The following is a 14,226-nucleotide window of genomic DNA, read 5'->3' as shown; positions in this document are numbered from 1 at the left end:
AGAGTGGTATTTAACAAAGCGCACTGCATGATGGGTATAAGATCTGAGCTGGTTATCTGTTGTAGAATGGCCTCAATAGGCAAAGAAACCAGTATACTTAAGAATAAGAAACTGGGGCGCCTGAGTGGTTTAGTTGGTTAAGCCTCCAACTGTTGATTTTGGCTCAGGTCACGATCTCATGGTTTGAGACTGAGCCCCGAGTTGGGCTCTGTGCTGACAGTGCAGAGCTTGCTTGGGATACTCTCTCTCTCTCTCTCTCCCTCCCCCTCTCTCCCTGCCTCTCTCCCACTCACGCATGCTCAGACTCTCTCTCTCCAAAATAACAGACATTTTTTAAAAATTTAAAAAATGTTGGTGAGATGTAATTCATATATGATGAACTGCACATACTTGAAGTGTATTGTCTGGGAAGTTTTGACAATTGTATTCACTACTACTGAGGCAAAACTCTCCTGAGTTCTGTGAATCATGAGATTTTGTCAGTGTGGCTGGTAGGCGTAGGCGCTTGTACTGGCCTGTGGTGCCAGCCACTGTTGCCCCTAATCCCTTGGGATGGTCCTCTCTTCAGCCTCAAGTCATTTCCTTGCATGAACGCACTGACTGGTACTCAGCTGAAGACTCTAGGAGGACCCTCTGCAGCTCTCCAGAGCTCCTGTGCAGCTTTCACCTTTCTGCAACTCTCTCCTGTGAACTCCGGCTGTTTGGGTCTCTCCAGACTCTTAGCTCTGTGTCTTCAACTCAGGGAGTCTGCCAACCTCTGCCCGGATTCCCCCTCCCTGCACCGCAACGTGGAAACTCTCACAGCAGTGAGTTGGGACAATCACGGGGCTCAACTGCACTTACTTCTTACCTTTCAGAGATCACTGTCCTTTGTTGCCTGATGTCAGTGTAATAAAACCACTGTTTCATAAATTTTGTCACTTAAAAAAATTGTCTCAGGTGGGAAGGAAGGTGAATCTAGTCCCTGCTATTTTATCTCAGCCTGAAGTGAAAGCCTTCCAATGGTCCTTACATGCCACTGACTTACATGCTCAAGGGAGAAATCTGGGACTCAACCCTGACACCTCTCTTTCCTCTCTCATGTCCCACGGGCAATCAATCAATCAAGACTTTGTCCTAAATTACTCTCAAATTCAATGACTTATCTCCCTGACCACTATCTGTACCCTGGTTCTAGGTATTAGTCTTGGCTACTGCAATGACATCCTACTTGGTGTCCCCAGAATGTGGCTTGTTTAAGCCCTTCAGTGACTTCCCAGCGTTCTTAGGATAATATCCAAAATCCTTACTACAACCTGAGAAGTCTTACAGGATACAGCCTTTGTCTCTCTCAGCAGTCACTGTCTGAACTCCAGGCATATTAGCCTTCTTTCAGTTCTGCAAAGGCACTATGCTCCTTCCCTTTCCTTTACTCAATTTCCTTCATCTCCCTTTCCTTCACTCAATTAACTCCAACTCATTCTTCATACTTAACTACCTTTTTCTCAGGAGAACGATCACTGCCCACTTGACCCCTGCCCCAGAGTGTGGTTAAAACAATTTTTCAGCAAACAATTATTTGTGTACTGCCTTTTCTACTAGAATGTTAGCTGTGTGACAGCAGGAACCATCTCTGTCTTATTTACTGCTAAGTCCTTGGTACCTAGCACAGTACCCTGAAAGTACACAATAAATATATGCTGTATGAATGTGAGATAATAACAAATTCTCTGCCCCTGCTTCCTGGCACAGGGCTCCTAAAACTCTTGTGATTTCCTAAGTGGTACGAACCCTAGGAGCATCTTTTGTTCTAATATTTAATCTTTGACCCTAGCTCCTGACACAGAGTTGCTGTGTCAAGCCCCAATGCAGGGCTTGATCTCATGAACTGAACTATAAGAGCATGACCTGAGTGGACATCAAAAGTTGGATGCTTTACCATAAGAGACTCTTAAATACAGAGAACAAACTGAAGGTTGATGGGGGGGGGGGAGGGGGGCAGGGGCAGAGGGGAAAATGGATGATGGGCATTGAGGAGGGCACTTGCTGGGATGAGCACTGGCTGTTGTTGTATACAAGCGATGAATCACAGGAATCTACCCCCAAAACCAAGAGCACACTGCACATACTGTATGTTAGCCAATTTGACAACAAATTAAAAAAAAAAAAAAGTTGGATGCTTAACCAACTTAGCCACCCAACTACCCCTGGAGCTAAAACTGCTTTAACGTGAAATTTTTAAGTGTACGTTTCAATGGCATTTAGTATACTCACAATATTGTGTAACCTCCACCTATATCAAATTCTAAAACATCTTCATCATTCCAAAAGAAAATCTTGTATCCGTTAAGCAATCACTCCCCATTTCCCCCTCATCTCCTGTCCTTTCTCCTGATTGGCAACCACCAATCTGCTCTGTCTCTATGGGTTTATCTACCCAGGATGTCTCATATAAATGGAATCATACAACACGTGATCTTTTTGTGTCTGGCTTCCTGGTTAGTACAATGTTTTTGAAATTCATCCACGTTGTACTATGTATCAGTACTTCACTTTTATGGCTGAATAATATTCCCTTGTGTATATATACTATATTGTGCTTCTTATCCACTCATCTGTTAACAGACATTTGGCTTGTTTCCACCTTTCAGCTAACATGAATAGTACTGATACGAACATACAGGTACAAGTATTTGAGGTCTTGTCTTCAATTCTACTGGGTATATATCTAATAGTGGAATTGCTAGGTCACTAATTCTATGTTTAACCTTTAGGGAACCACCAACTTTCCACAGTGGCCACATCATTTTACATTTCCACCAGCAATGTATGAGGGTTCTAATTTCACCATATCCTTGCCAGCACTTGTTATTTTCTGTTTTAAAAAAAACTATTTTTGGGGCGACTGGATGGCTCAGTCGGTTGAGCGTCCGACTTTGGCTCAGGTCATGATCTCATGGTTTGTGGATTCGGGCCCCGCGTTGGGCTCTGTGCTGTCAGCTCGGAGCCTGGAGCCTGCATCAACTGGCTGCTCACAGATTCTGTGTCTCCTTTTCTCTCTGCCCCTCCCCTGCTGTGCTCTGTCTCTCTCTGTCTCTCAAAAATAAATAAATGTAAAAAAAAAAAATTTTTTTTAACTATTTTTATTATAGCCATCTTAGTGGGTGTGAAATGATATCCCACTATGGCCATGATTTGCATTTCCCTAATGACTAATGATGTTCACCTTTTTATGTGCTTATTGACCATTTGTGTATCTTCTTTGGAGAAATGTCCATTCAAGTCCTTTGCCTATCTTTTAATTGGATTGTCTTTTTGTTGTTGAGTTGTAAAAGTTCTTTATATATTGTAGACACTAGCCTCTTACCAGATATATAATTTACAAAACTTTTCTCCCATTCTGTGGGTTGTCATTTCACTTTCTTGATAATGTCCTTTGATGCACAAATGTCTTTAACTTTAATGAAGTCCAATTTATCTATTTTTTACTTTGTTGCTTGTATTTTTGGTGTCATATGTAAGAATCTGTAACCAGATCCAAGGTCATGAAGATTCATACTTGGCATTTTATAATCATCATCCAATCTAATCCTCTCAACAACCTAATAAGATATTATAATTAACTCCATTTTAAAGACAAGGAAAATGAGGTTAGAGAGATAACTTGTCAAGTTTTAGTAAGTATTAGAACAAGTCTGTTTCCAATGTCCAGGCTCTTACAATTCCCAAGCCAGTTTTTCTCTCCATACTCACAACATGGCATCTTGCTTCTTTAAAAGGGGAATGAGGGACAACAAGACAGAAGTTATGGCCTTTTTGTAATTTAATCACACAAGCAGCGTTCCACCATTTTTGCTGTCAGTGGATCCAGCCCACAGTCAAAAGAATAAGATCATGCAAGGGCATAAATACAATTAGCAGGGATCAGAGAGACCATCTCAGTCTGCCTACCACACCAGAGTCCTGTTGTAACATCACATATCCCTCCTGGGTGATCTTCTCACTAATGGCTTTAACTAGAATTTATAAGCTTATGATATTCAAAACTCTATTTCCTGAGCACTAGATCCACATATTTAACTATCTCCTGCATATGTCCTCCTAAACTGACTATACATACCCTTAAACAACTGAACTCTCCCATCTTTCTTCTCAAAGGTGATCTTCTTCCTATATTTATCCAAGCCAGAAACCTGAGTCATTTTTTTAAAAAACTGAAATATATCTGACAAATCAGTGTGCAAATTTAAGGTGTACACTAAGAGTCATTCTTGACTCCTCATTCTTACTGACCAGAATTCCCTGACCCCAATATAACCGATCAATCACTAAGACTTTCCATTCTACTAACTCAGATTTCTAGGAGCTATCCTTCATTTTTCATTTCCACTATCTTAGTTCAAGGGCTTATCATTTTAGTCTGGCTTATTAAAGAAACCTAACTTGTTTCTCTGTCTCTACCTTATTCCTTTTATTACCAATCCATCTTCTACCGTGTTGGCAAAGAGATATTTTTAAGAATGTAAATATGATCACACAAAATTTCCCATATGCTCCCATAATAACAATTAATAGTTTTTAAGCACTTTTTAAGTGCCAACACTACGCTAAGGTTTTTATAAACAATATTGTGTCAAATCATAAAAACAACACTCTGAGGTAAAAGCCCTGAAAGTGTAGTCAGGAAACTCCTAAGGATCCTAGGGATCACTAAGCATCTTTCAGGGAGTCCATGAACCCAAACCTATATGTACAATACTAAGATGCCTTTTTCACTCATTCTCTCACAAGTGACCAATGAAGTTTTCTAGAGCTTACCCAACATATGAAAGCAGAAGCGGATATGAAAATCTTTTTTCAAGCTTTTATCAAGCTGACAGTAAAGAAATTGGAAAAAATACAAAAATGCCACACTCTTCTCAATATTTTTTGTTTGGAAAATAGTTATTCTTCATAAAAATGTTATTTATGTGAATATGTAATGGACTTATTCCTATTTTAAAATTCATTAATTAAAAAAAATTTTTTTAGAGGCACCTGGGTGACTTAGTTGGTTGAGTGCCAACTAAGTTGGCTCAGGTCATAATCTCACTGTTCATGGGTCTGAGCCCTGCATCAGGCTCTTTGTTGATAGCCTGGAGCCTGCTTCAGATTCTGTGTCTCCCTCTCTCTGCCCCTCCCCTACTCATGCTCTGTCTTTCTCTGTCTCTCAAAAATAAATAAATGGTAAAAAATATTAAAAATTAAAACATACAATTTTTAAAAAGAGAGCACAAAGGGGGAGAAGGGCAGAGGGGGAGGGGGAGGACAATCTTAAGCAGGCTCCACACTCAGCGCAGAACCCAATATGGGGCTCAACCCCACAACCTTGGGATCATGACCTGAGCCAAAATCAAGAGTTCGATGCTCAACTGACTGAGCCACCCAGGCGCTCCCATTAATAAATACTTTTAAATTTTCTCAGTTTTAATTTCTGTAACAGTAAATATAGACCTAACCCCCCCCACACAAGAGCTCTTTGGGGTCACCATGAATTTTTAAGAGTTTAAAGAAGTCCATGGGGCACCTGGGTGGCTAAGTTGGTTAAGCATCAGACTCTTGGTTTTGGCTCAGGTCATGATCTTGTGGTTTCATGAGTTCAAGCTCTGTGTGGGGCTCTGCATTAGCAGCACAGAGCCTGCTTGGGATTCTCTGTCTCCCCCTCTCTCTGCCCCTCCCCACTTGAGCTGTCTCTCTCTCAAAATAAAAAAATAAACTTAAAAAAAAAAAGTCCTGACTCCAAGAAGTTTGAGAACCACTGTTCTAAGGTTATTATCTCCATTCTACAAATGAAGAAACTAAACTAGGGCTTAGAAAGTTAAGTAACTTGCCTAAGTGGTAGACTGAGGTCCATAATAAATCTGTATGACTCCCAGAACCCAAGCTCTTAATCACCATATTGCTCTCACCTGTTAGCTATTTATCATCTGGCTCCTACCTACTTATTTCCAAGTTAATGTTCTTTCCCTTATATTATTCTCAGGCCATCATTTTTTTCTACTAGCCTTAGTTTCCTTAAATAGAGGCCCTTCTTAAGCTATATTTTGAAAAAGCAATTCCTACAAGTTGTTCACTACAATAAGACAGTATACTCTCCCAAAGCTTTCTTTAAACCAGACTTATACTTTTCAACCTATCAAATACAGATATAATTCCTTGGATCTGACTTAAGAACTTCTTAAAAACAAACCTCACAAAATATCCACAGTGATGCCAATGATTATACTAATTTCCCAGGGTACATGTTTGGAACCATGAAACAGGGACTTAAAGTCATTGCTCACATGTTTTACTTTAGTTACAATATATTCATTTCTACAAAAGGCCTAAGAACTGAAAAAGAAAAACTATGCTGGACAGTGAGCCACTAAAGATTGTGTATAGTGCTTCAGTGATAACCTAAACCTTCACAACGAAGATGCCCAGACAAGCTCTTTTTCCTCAGGCATCTTCACAGCAATGCAGTTCCCTCGTCATGTTGGCTTTTCTTTCTAGATGACTGGGGAATGAGACAAAGATTCATTTTCCCACGATGTAGTTCCAATTCCCATGAAGTTATTTTTTTTTTTTTAATGTTTAAAACTATTTCTCAGAAGAAACCTATCTAGTAGACTCCACTGTTTCTAAATATAATCCACTGCACAGGGTAGATTGCCCATTCAGGGCCAAACTGTAAGGTCTATAAGCACAGCCCTCATCTAAGTCATTCATTATCCAACTGAAATCAATGGTTCCAGTATAATTCCCTATGGTTTCCACATCCCACCCAAACAACTTTTCTCTATTCTAGTAATTCTCCATTGCTTAGATCTTCTATTTCCATTTTATATGATGAATTCACTCTATATTTCTTATATCACTACCCATAATGGTTTCCACACACATACAAAAGGATGTCCTCTGCTTATATATTTAAGTGGTACCCAAGTTTTAATTACTAACGTGAAATTAAAATCTTCCTTATTCTTTCCTTTCCAATTCTAAAATAATTATACACATCAACTCAGTTATTCGATCACTATGTAAGTTTTTTTGTCATATAGTGCTCAAGTTAGTCAACAGTTAAAAATGCTTTGGTTTTTCAAGAGAAGTGGTTTTCCAAGGACTTTCACATGACAAGTGATAACACATTTAAAAATGCACCACTCAATAAGGTTTTCAGAAAACTTACACATCAAATCAGGAAACCAGTGAGTTGCAGAAAACATACGTTCGCTTTGTCCATTTGAATTTTTTCCATTATGTAACCAATAATGATAGTCTGGTATTCTCGTGAGGAAGAAGTAGGGAAAGAAAAGAATTCAGCCAGCCCAAGTCACACTATTAATTTAATATTTATTTCTAAGATACTGCAGCTTTGACATTATCACAATCCAAATTAAAATGACAGGGGTTGCTTAACGAAAAAGGAAAATACCACTAGACTGAACTACACTAAAATTCAAAACTTCTGTTTAAATTGGAGAAATATGAATATGGATTATATGTCAGATAATCATATTGTATTATGTCAAATTTTTGAGTGTGTTAATTATATGGCAGATACATAAGAGAACATCCTCACTCTTTTTTTGGGGGGGGACAGAGAGAGACAGAGCATGAATGGGGGAGGGGCAGAGAGAAAGGGAGACACAGAATCGGAAACAGGCTCCAGGCTCCGAGCCATCAGCCCAGAGCCTGACGCGGGGCTCGAACTCACGGACCGCGAGATCGTGACCTGGCTGAAGTCGGACGCTTAACCGACTGCGCCACCCAGGCGCCCCTCCTCACTCTTTTAAAATAGTACTGAAGTATTTATGAGGTGTCATAGTGTCTGCAGCTAGCTCTCAAACAGTTCAAGAATAAAACAATAAACTTAAAATTATATGTGGAAAAACAAAGCAAATGTTAAACGGTGAATAGGTGAAGGGTATTGTAAGTATCGTACTATTCTTGAAATATTTTAAAGAGATTTGAAACTTGACAAAATATAAAATTGGGAGGAAAAAACAAACTTCAGTTCATTAAAATATACCATGAAGAAAATCAAAAGGCAACCCCCATGTTTATAGTAGCACAATCAACAATAGCTAAAGTATGGAAAGAGTCCAAATGTCCATCGAAGAATGAATGAAGATGTGGTATATATATACAATGAAGTATTACTCGACAATCAAAAAGAATGAAATCTTGCCACTTGCAACTACATGAAGGGAACTGGAGGGTATTATGCTAAGTGAAATTAGTCAGAGAAAGACAAAAATCATATGACTTCATACATATGAGGACTTTAAGAGACAAAACAGATGAACATAAGGGAAGGGAAACAAAAATAATATAAAAACAGGGCAGAGGACAAAACAGAAGAGACTCATAAATATGGAGAACAAACTGAGGGTTACGGGAGGGGTCGTGGGAGGGGGGATAGCATAAATGGGTAAGGGGCACTAAGGAATCTACTCCAGAAATCATTGTTGCACTATATGCTAACTAATTTTGATGTAAATTTTAAAAAAATAAAAAATAAAATTTAAAAAAAAATTAAAAAAAAAAAAAAGAAAGAAAATCAAAAGGCAGGGGCACCTGGGTGGCTCAGTCAGTGGAGTGTCCGACTTCAGCTCAGGTCATGATCTCACGGTTTGTGTGTTTGAGCCTCATGTCGGGCTCACTGCTGTCAGCCTGTCAGCGCAGAGCCTGCTTCAGATGCTCTGTCCCCCTCTTTCTGCCCCTCCCCCACTTGCGCTCGCCCCAAAAATAAAATAAATATTAAAAAAAAAAAGAAAATCAAAAGGCAAGCCATAGAAAGGAATATTTTTTTTCTTTTTTTTTAAAGTCAACATTATTTTTATTCTTTTTTCGATATATGAAGTTTATTGTCAAATTGGTTTCCATACAACACCCAGTGCTCATCCCAAAATGTGCCCTCCTCAATACCCATCACCCACCCTCCGCTCCCTCCCACCCCCTATCAACCCTCAGTTTGTTCTCAGTTTTTAAGAGTCTCTTATGCTTTTGCTCAGAGAGGAATATTTGTAATTTATGTAACTGACAAGAATGCATATCTGGGATATGTTAGCAATACTTGCAAATCAATTTTTAAAAGACAAGAGATATGAAACACTTCACTGAAAAGGTTATCCAAATGACCAACGAACATATGAAAAGGTGCTCAACCTCATTGATCATTAGGGAAATGCAAATTAAAGATACAGTGAAATGCCATTCTACCTATTAGAATGGTTAGAATTTAAAAGGTTTGAGAATATGCCTGTTAATAAGGATTTGGAGCATCTGAAATTGCCAATGGGCTTGTAAACTGGTATAACCATTTTGGAAAACTGTTTGGAAGTAGTATCTATTAAATCTAAACATATCTATACCCATAACCCAGCAATTCTACTCCTAGTTATATATACAACAAAAATGCATATACCAAAAAGGTGCATATACCATGAATGCTCAGAGTATTTATTTATAATTACCAAAAGCTGGAAGCACTCCAAATGTTCATGGTCAGCAGCTTGAAAACACTGTGTTGTATCCTTGCAGTGGTATACTACACAGTAATGAAAATAAATAAAAGAGGCCAGACACAAAAGAGTATGTAACTTGTAATTTCAGTTACATACAGTTCAAAAACAAAATTCTTTCACGATATTATGTAATAGTGCTTGCCTTTGGGGAAGGGGCAGGTAGTCACTGGAAGAGGAATGAAGAAGGCTTTACATAGTAGAAAGATTCCATTTCTCTCTCTTTTTTTAAGTTTATTCATTTATTTTGAGAAAGAATGAGAGACGGAGCAGGGGAGAGGCAGAGAGAGAGGGAGAGAGAATCCCAAGCGGGATGCAGAGCCCAATATGGGGCTGGAATGCATGAACTGAGAGATCATGACCTGAGCTGAAATCAAGAGTCAGAAGCTCAACCAACAGAGCCACCCAGGTGCCCCAGAGAAGTTCCATTTCTTCATCTGTTCTGGGTTGTGGCTACATGGAAATACTAATTTTATGAACATTCGTTAAGCAGTAAATTATAATTTATGTACTTTTCTGTATGTATATTATACTTCCATTTTAAAAAGTTTATTAGGGGCACCTAGTTGGCTCAGTTGGTTAAGCGTCTGACTCTTGATATTGGATTAGGTCATGATCTTGCAGTTCGTTGAGTCTGAGCCCCACATCAGGCTCCGTGCTGACAGCTCAGAGCCTGCTTGGGATTTTCTCTCCCTTTCTTTCTGCCCCACCCCACTAGTGCTCATGCTCTCTCTCTCTCTCAAAAATAAATAAATAAACTTAAAGAAAATTTTTTAGGGGTGCCTGATGGCTCAGTCGGTTAAGCGTCTGACTTTGGCTCAGGTCATGATCTCATGGTTCGTGGGTTCGAGCCCTGAGTCAGGCTCTGTGCTGACAGCTCAGAGCCTGGAGCCTGCTTCGGATTCTGTGTCTCTGTCTCTCTCTGTCCCTCCCCCACTCACACTCTGTCTCTCTTTCTCAAAGATAAACATTATAATTTTTTTTTAAAGTAAAATAAAAAGTTTATTAAAGAACAAAAACTGTCACAGTGGAATTTTTTTTTAATTTTTTTTTAATGTTTATTTATTTTTGAGAGAGACAGAGACAGAATGCAAGTGGGTTAGGGGCAGAGAAAGAGGGAGACAGAATCCAAAGCAGTCTCCAAGCTCTGAGCTGTCAGCACAGAGCCCGACGCGGGGCTCGAACTCACAAGCTGTGATGTGAGATCGTGACCTGAGCTGAAGTCGGACGATCAACCAACTGAGCCACCCAGGCGCCCCTGGAATATTTTCATATCCTGAATCTGAGGTCTCATTTTACTTCCCAACCAAAGAGCTGCAATTTCATTTAAGACTGACATACACTCAAACAGGTCTTTGTTCCTACTGAGTAGTTAATACTAAGAAATATAGTTTTCTAACTACAAGAAAGAAGGGCTGAAAGCATACAGGTGGACAAAATGTTGGCCAATGTTTGCTTATGAAAAGATGCCTCTTTGCCAATTAGGTCATCTCTTGCCCTTGACCCAGCAAGTTATTACTCTATTTATTCCCAAATTTCTACTTTCGGAAGAACATGCTAAGGATGGGAAATGAAGTATCACAACTTTCTCCTTTCTATATGTCACTTACTTAAAATGACCAATTGTCATTAATGGATCCAGTCATTTTTATTTAGAAACAGTCCATAAAAGAGTTTAAGTTTTTAACTGCACAGGAAATCAAGAGATTTCAAGTAACTTTCAAGTTAACTATAATTTTGTTTCTAGAATAGAATAATTTTTCTCTATTTTTTAAAGTTTTTCAAGGCACCTGGGTAGCTCAGTCAGTTAAGCACCTGACTTTGACTCAGGGCATGATCTCACAGCTTGTGAGTTTGAGCCCTGTGTTGGGCTCTGTGCTGACAGCTCAGAGCCTGAAGCCTGCTTCAGATTCTGTGTCTCCCTCTCTCTTTGCCCCTCCCCCACTCACACTCTGTCTCTCTCTCCCTCCCTCAAGAATAAACATTAAAAAAAATTTTTTTTTAATTAAATTTTTCTAAACAGAAGAGTGTTCATTGTGGGCAATAAGGAAAATTCAGAAAATTTTGAACACAAAAAAAGTCACTCAAGATAGCCATTAAAACATTTTTGGTGTATTTCTGGTGCTTATGGGACAGAATAAATGTCTCTTCCTCTGGGACAGAAAAACAAACAAAACAGAGAATACATTGGTATATTTCCTTCCCATCATCTGTCTACATCCATGTTCTTAAAACAAAATAAAACAAAACAAAAAGCAAAAAAGAATTTCAAAAAAACAACTTGATTTTGTGTTTTGTATTATCATTTTTTCACACACAATTATCCTTACATATAATGAGCAATTTTCTGTACTTAAATTCTCTTTAATACCTTAACATTTTTAACAGCTACACTATCTTATACTGTGTAGATGTACTATAATTCACTTGGTTATTCCCTTAATGTTGAACTTTAAATTGTTTCACTATGTATATCTTCCCTACCATACATTTTGTAGGTAGTAGAATTATACAGAATGCTACTTTAAAACCAATTCCATCCAAATTAATGTATGCCCTGCTTTCTTTCCTCTATCCTTGCCTCCCTCTCCCTCCCCCCAAATCTGAAGAGAATAAAATACCACAAGCATTTTATGGTAAAATCCTCTTTGTGTGTAAAGCCATTTCAGAGGCAATGTTGGGTTTATAAAATAACTTGACTAATGGATAAAATATATGAATGCTTATAAACCTTAAAGGCAATTTGAGGCTTTGTGTATCCTAATTTGTTAACCAAGAGAAGAATGAGAAATAATGGCATGTTTTATTTCCCATTATCATAATACATTTTTAAAAACAAAATACTTAAGGCTAAACTGACAATTTCTAATTATGAGGAATAACCTTGATCCCTTCAAAGTGGGATTTCTAGATTTTATACTGTATTACTACCTAAATAGGATGCCATGCTAATGACAATGGTGAATAGCAGGGCAGTGCCCAAAACAAAGAAAACAAAGATGAATTTCATTTGGTATTTGAGAAATGTGGATTACAGCACTGTCTTTAAGGTGCTTTTGAATCAAGTTCCCTGGCTTTATTTTTCAGGTTAAAATAATTTAAATTTGTACCTTCTTGAATTTCCCTTTCAACAGATATTTAAGAAACATTAAAAAAAAAAGTTCATCTTTACAAGTGAAGACATAAACATTAAAATAAGACATTAATATTTTGCCTACCAAATTCCAAATTAGCAGTGACTTTAAAAATTAAAATATGTGGTGTTCACAAGGATGTATGGGTAGGAAGTGCCTTTCTAAAAGACAATTTGGCAGTGTATTTCCCTCTCTGTCAGAGATCCCACAAACTTCCAGTTACATGTAAAATGCTGTCTTCACTTCTGGGAGGAACTGACCCTGTTGCTGATATAATCCAAATATAGCTGTAATTAATAGATGTGTCAACATCAAATATTTGGGGCCGATTACTGTTATTTTAAATATAATTCTTTATTTTTGAAGTATAGTTGACATATAATGTTATATCAGTTTCAGGTGTACATCACAGTGATTTGACAAGTCTATACTATGCTCACCACGGTAAGTGCAGTCACCATGTTATTTCAAATTTAAACTTCTGAAATTTATTTCCAGAATCCAAAGATTTGGACCTCAACTATATATAAAGCCTTACCAATTTCCTGAATAACTACAGGCAAGCTAATTGAGTAAAACAGCACTACTGTGGAAGAAAAGTATACACAAGTAATTTATTCAACACAGAGGCCGATCACCTACCAATGAGTACTGTAGAGGAAATCCACAAATCCATTTCTGAAGTTATGGATTCAGAACCCTGTTTCACGTGTTGATTTCCCTGAGATAAAAATATCTATTCAAAACAGTACTTGTTGCCCAAACATTAGATAAGAGCACTGCTGTCACTCTACTAAAAACAGCCACCTATACAAATGGATGTTACTTATATCTAAAAAAAGATTAAGATACCTGCTTCCTAAGGGACCTGTAGAAGAGTTAGGTGATGTTTTTCTTTAGCTGGATCTTTCTCCTTCTTCTGAAGTCCCTGTAATTAGTCAGGCTCAAAGCATCACAGTAGGCTCTAACTTCAGCTTACCCCCTCAGGTCCATCCATCCAGTTACCTAGTACTGGAAATGATACAGCTGAAACATCTCCTGCCAGTGTACTTCTCTGCATTCTCACCATTCTCACTGCCACCATTCATTCAAGCCCTCAAGTCTTCTTGCAGAACTCCCACAGTAGTTTCCAGCCTCCTGTCTCTACCATTCCATTCCATCCTGTGCACCAATGCCTCCTAACCAAGTGAACTCCCTACTCAGAGATCTTCAGTGAAGAATTTTTAATGACCCAGAAAAATGCTTAAGATAGAATAAATTTTTAAAATGCACAGGCTAAAATTATATACATATACTATAGTCTCAGTTATGTTAAAAAGCAAGTCTGTGTATATGTATGGGCACAAGCAGAAACATATACATGACATCCACACACAAAGAGAAAAGAGTGGGGCAAAAAAACACATCAAAATGTTAAAAGTGGTTACTGCATAGTGGTGAAGCTATAATTCTTACTTTCTTTTTTATCTTTACAGTAACAGATTTATGGTAAAGTCTCTTTTAGCTAAGTGTCTCTATAAACCATCTATAATGAACACACAGTTAATGTTATAGCCATTAAAATA

At 38.1% G+C, this 14,226-nt stretch overlaps 1 protein-coding gene across 6 annotated transcripts in view; it reads right to left on the bottom strand.

Moving 5' to 3' along the window:
• LIN52 (lin-52 DREAM MuvB core complex component) overlaps positions 1-14,226 on the bottom strand; it is a 107,201-nt gene that overhangs the window by 72,276 nt on the left and 20,699 nt on the right. Inside the window, exon 6 of one of the 6 annotated variants that reach the window (XM_006932986.4) lies at positions 5,739-6,517. The exons of the other annotated variants lie outside the window; for them this stretch is intronic. Within the exon in view, the coding sequence (XP_006933048.1) occupies positions 6,510-6,517 (8 nt within the window). The 3' untranslated portion in view covers positions 5,739-6,509. Of the gene's footprint in view, positions 1-5,738; positions 6,518-14,226 lie in introns of those variants that run through there. 6 annotated transcript variants of the gene reach the window in all.

Source organism: Felis catus, chromosome B3 (assembly GCF_018350175.1).
Source record: "Felis catus isolate Fca126 chromosome B3, F.catus_Fca126_mat1.0, whole genome shotgun sequence".
Lineage (NCBI taxonomy): Eukaryota > Metazoa > Chordata > Mammalia > Carnivora > Felidae > Felis > Felis catus.
This window is presented reverse-complemented; position numbering and strand designations above follow the sequence as displayed.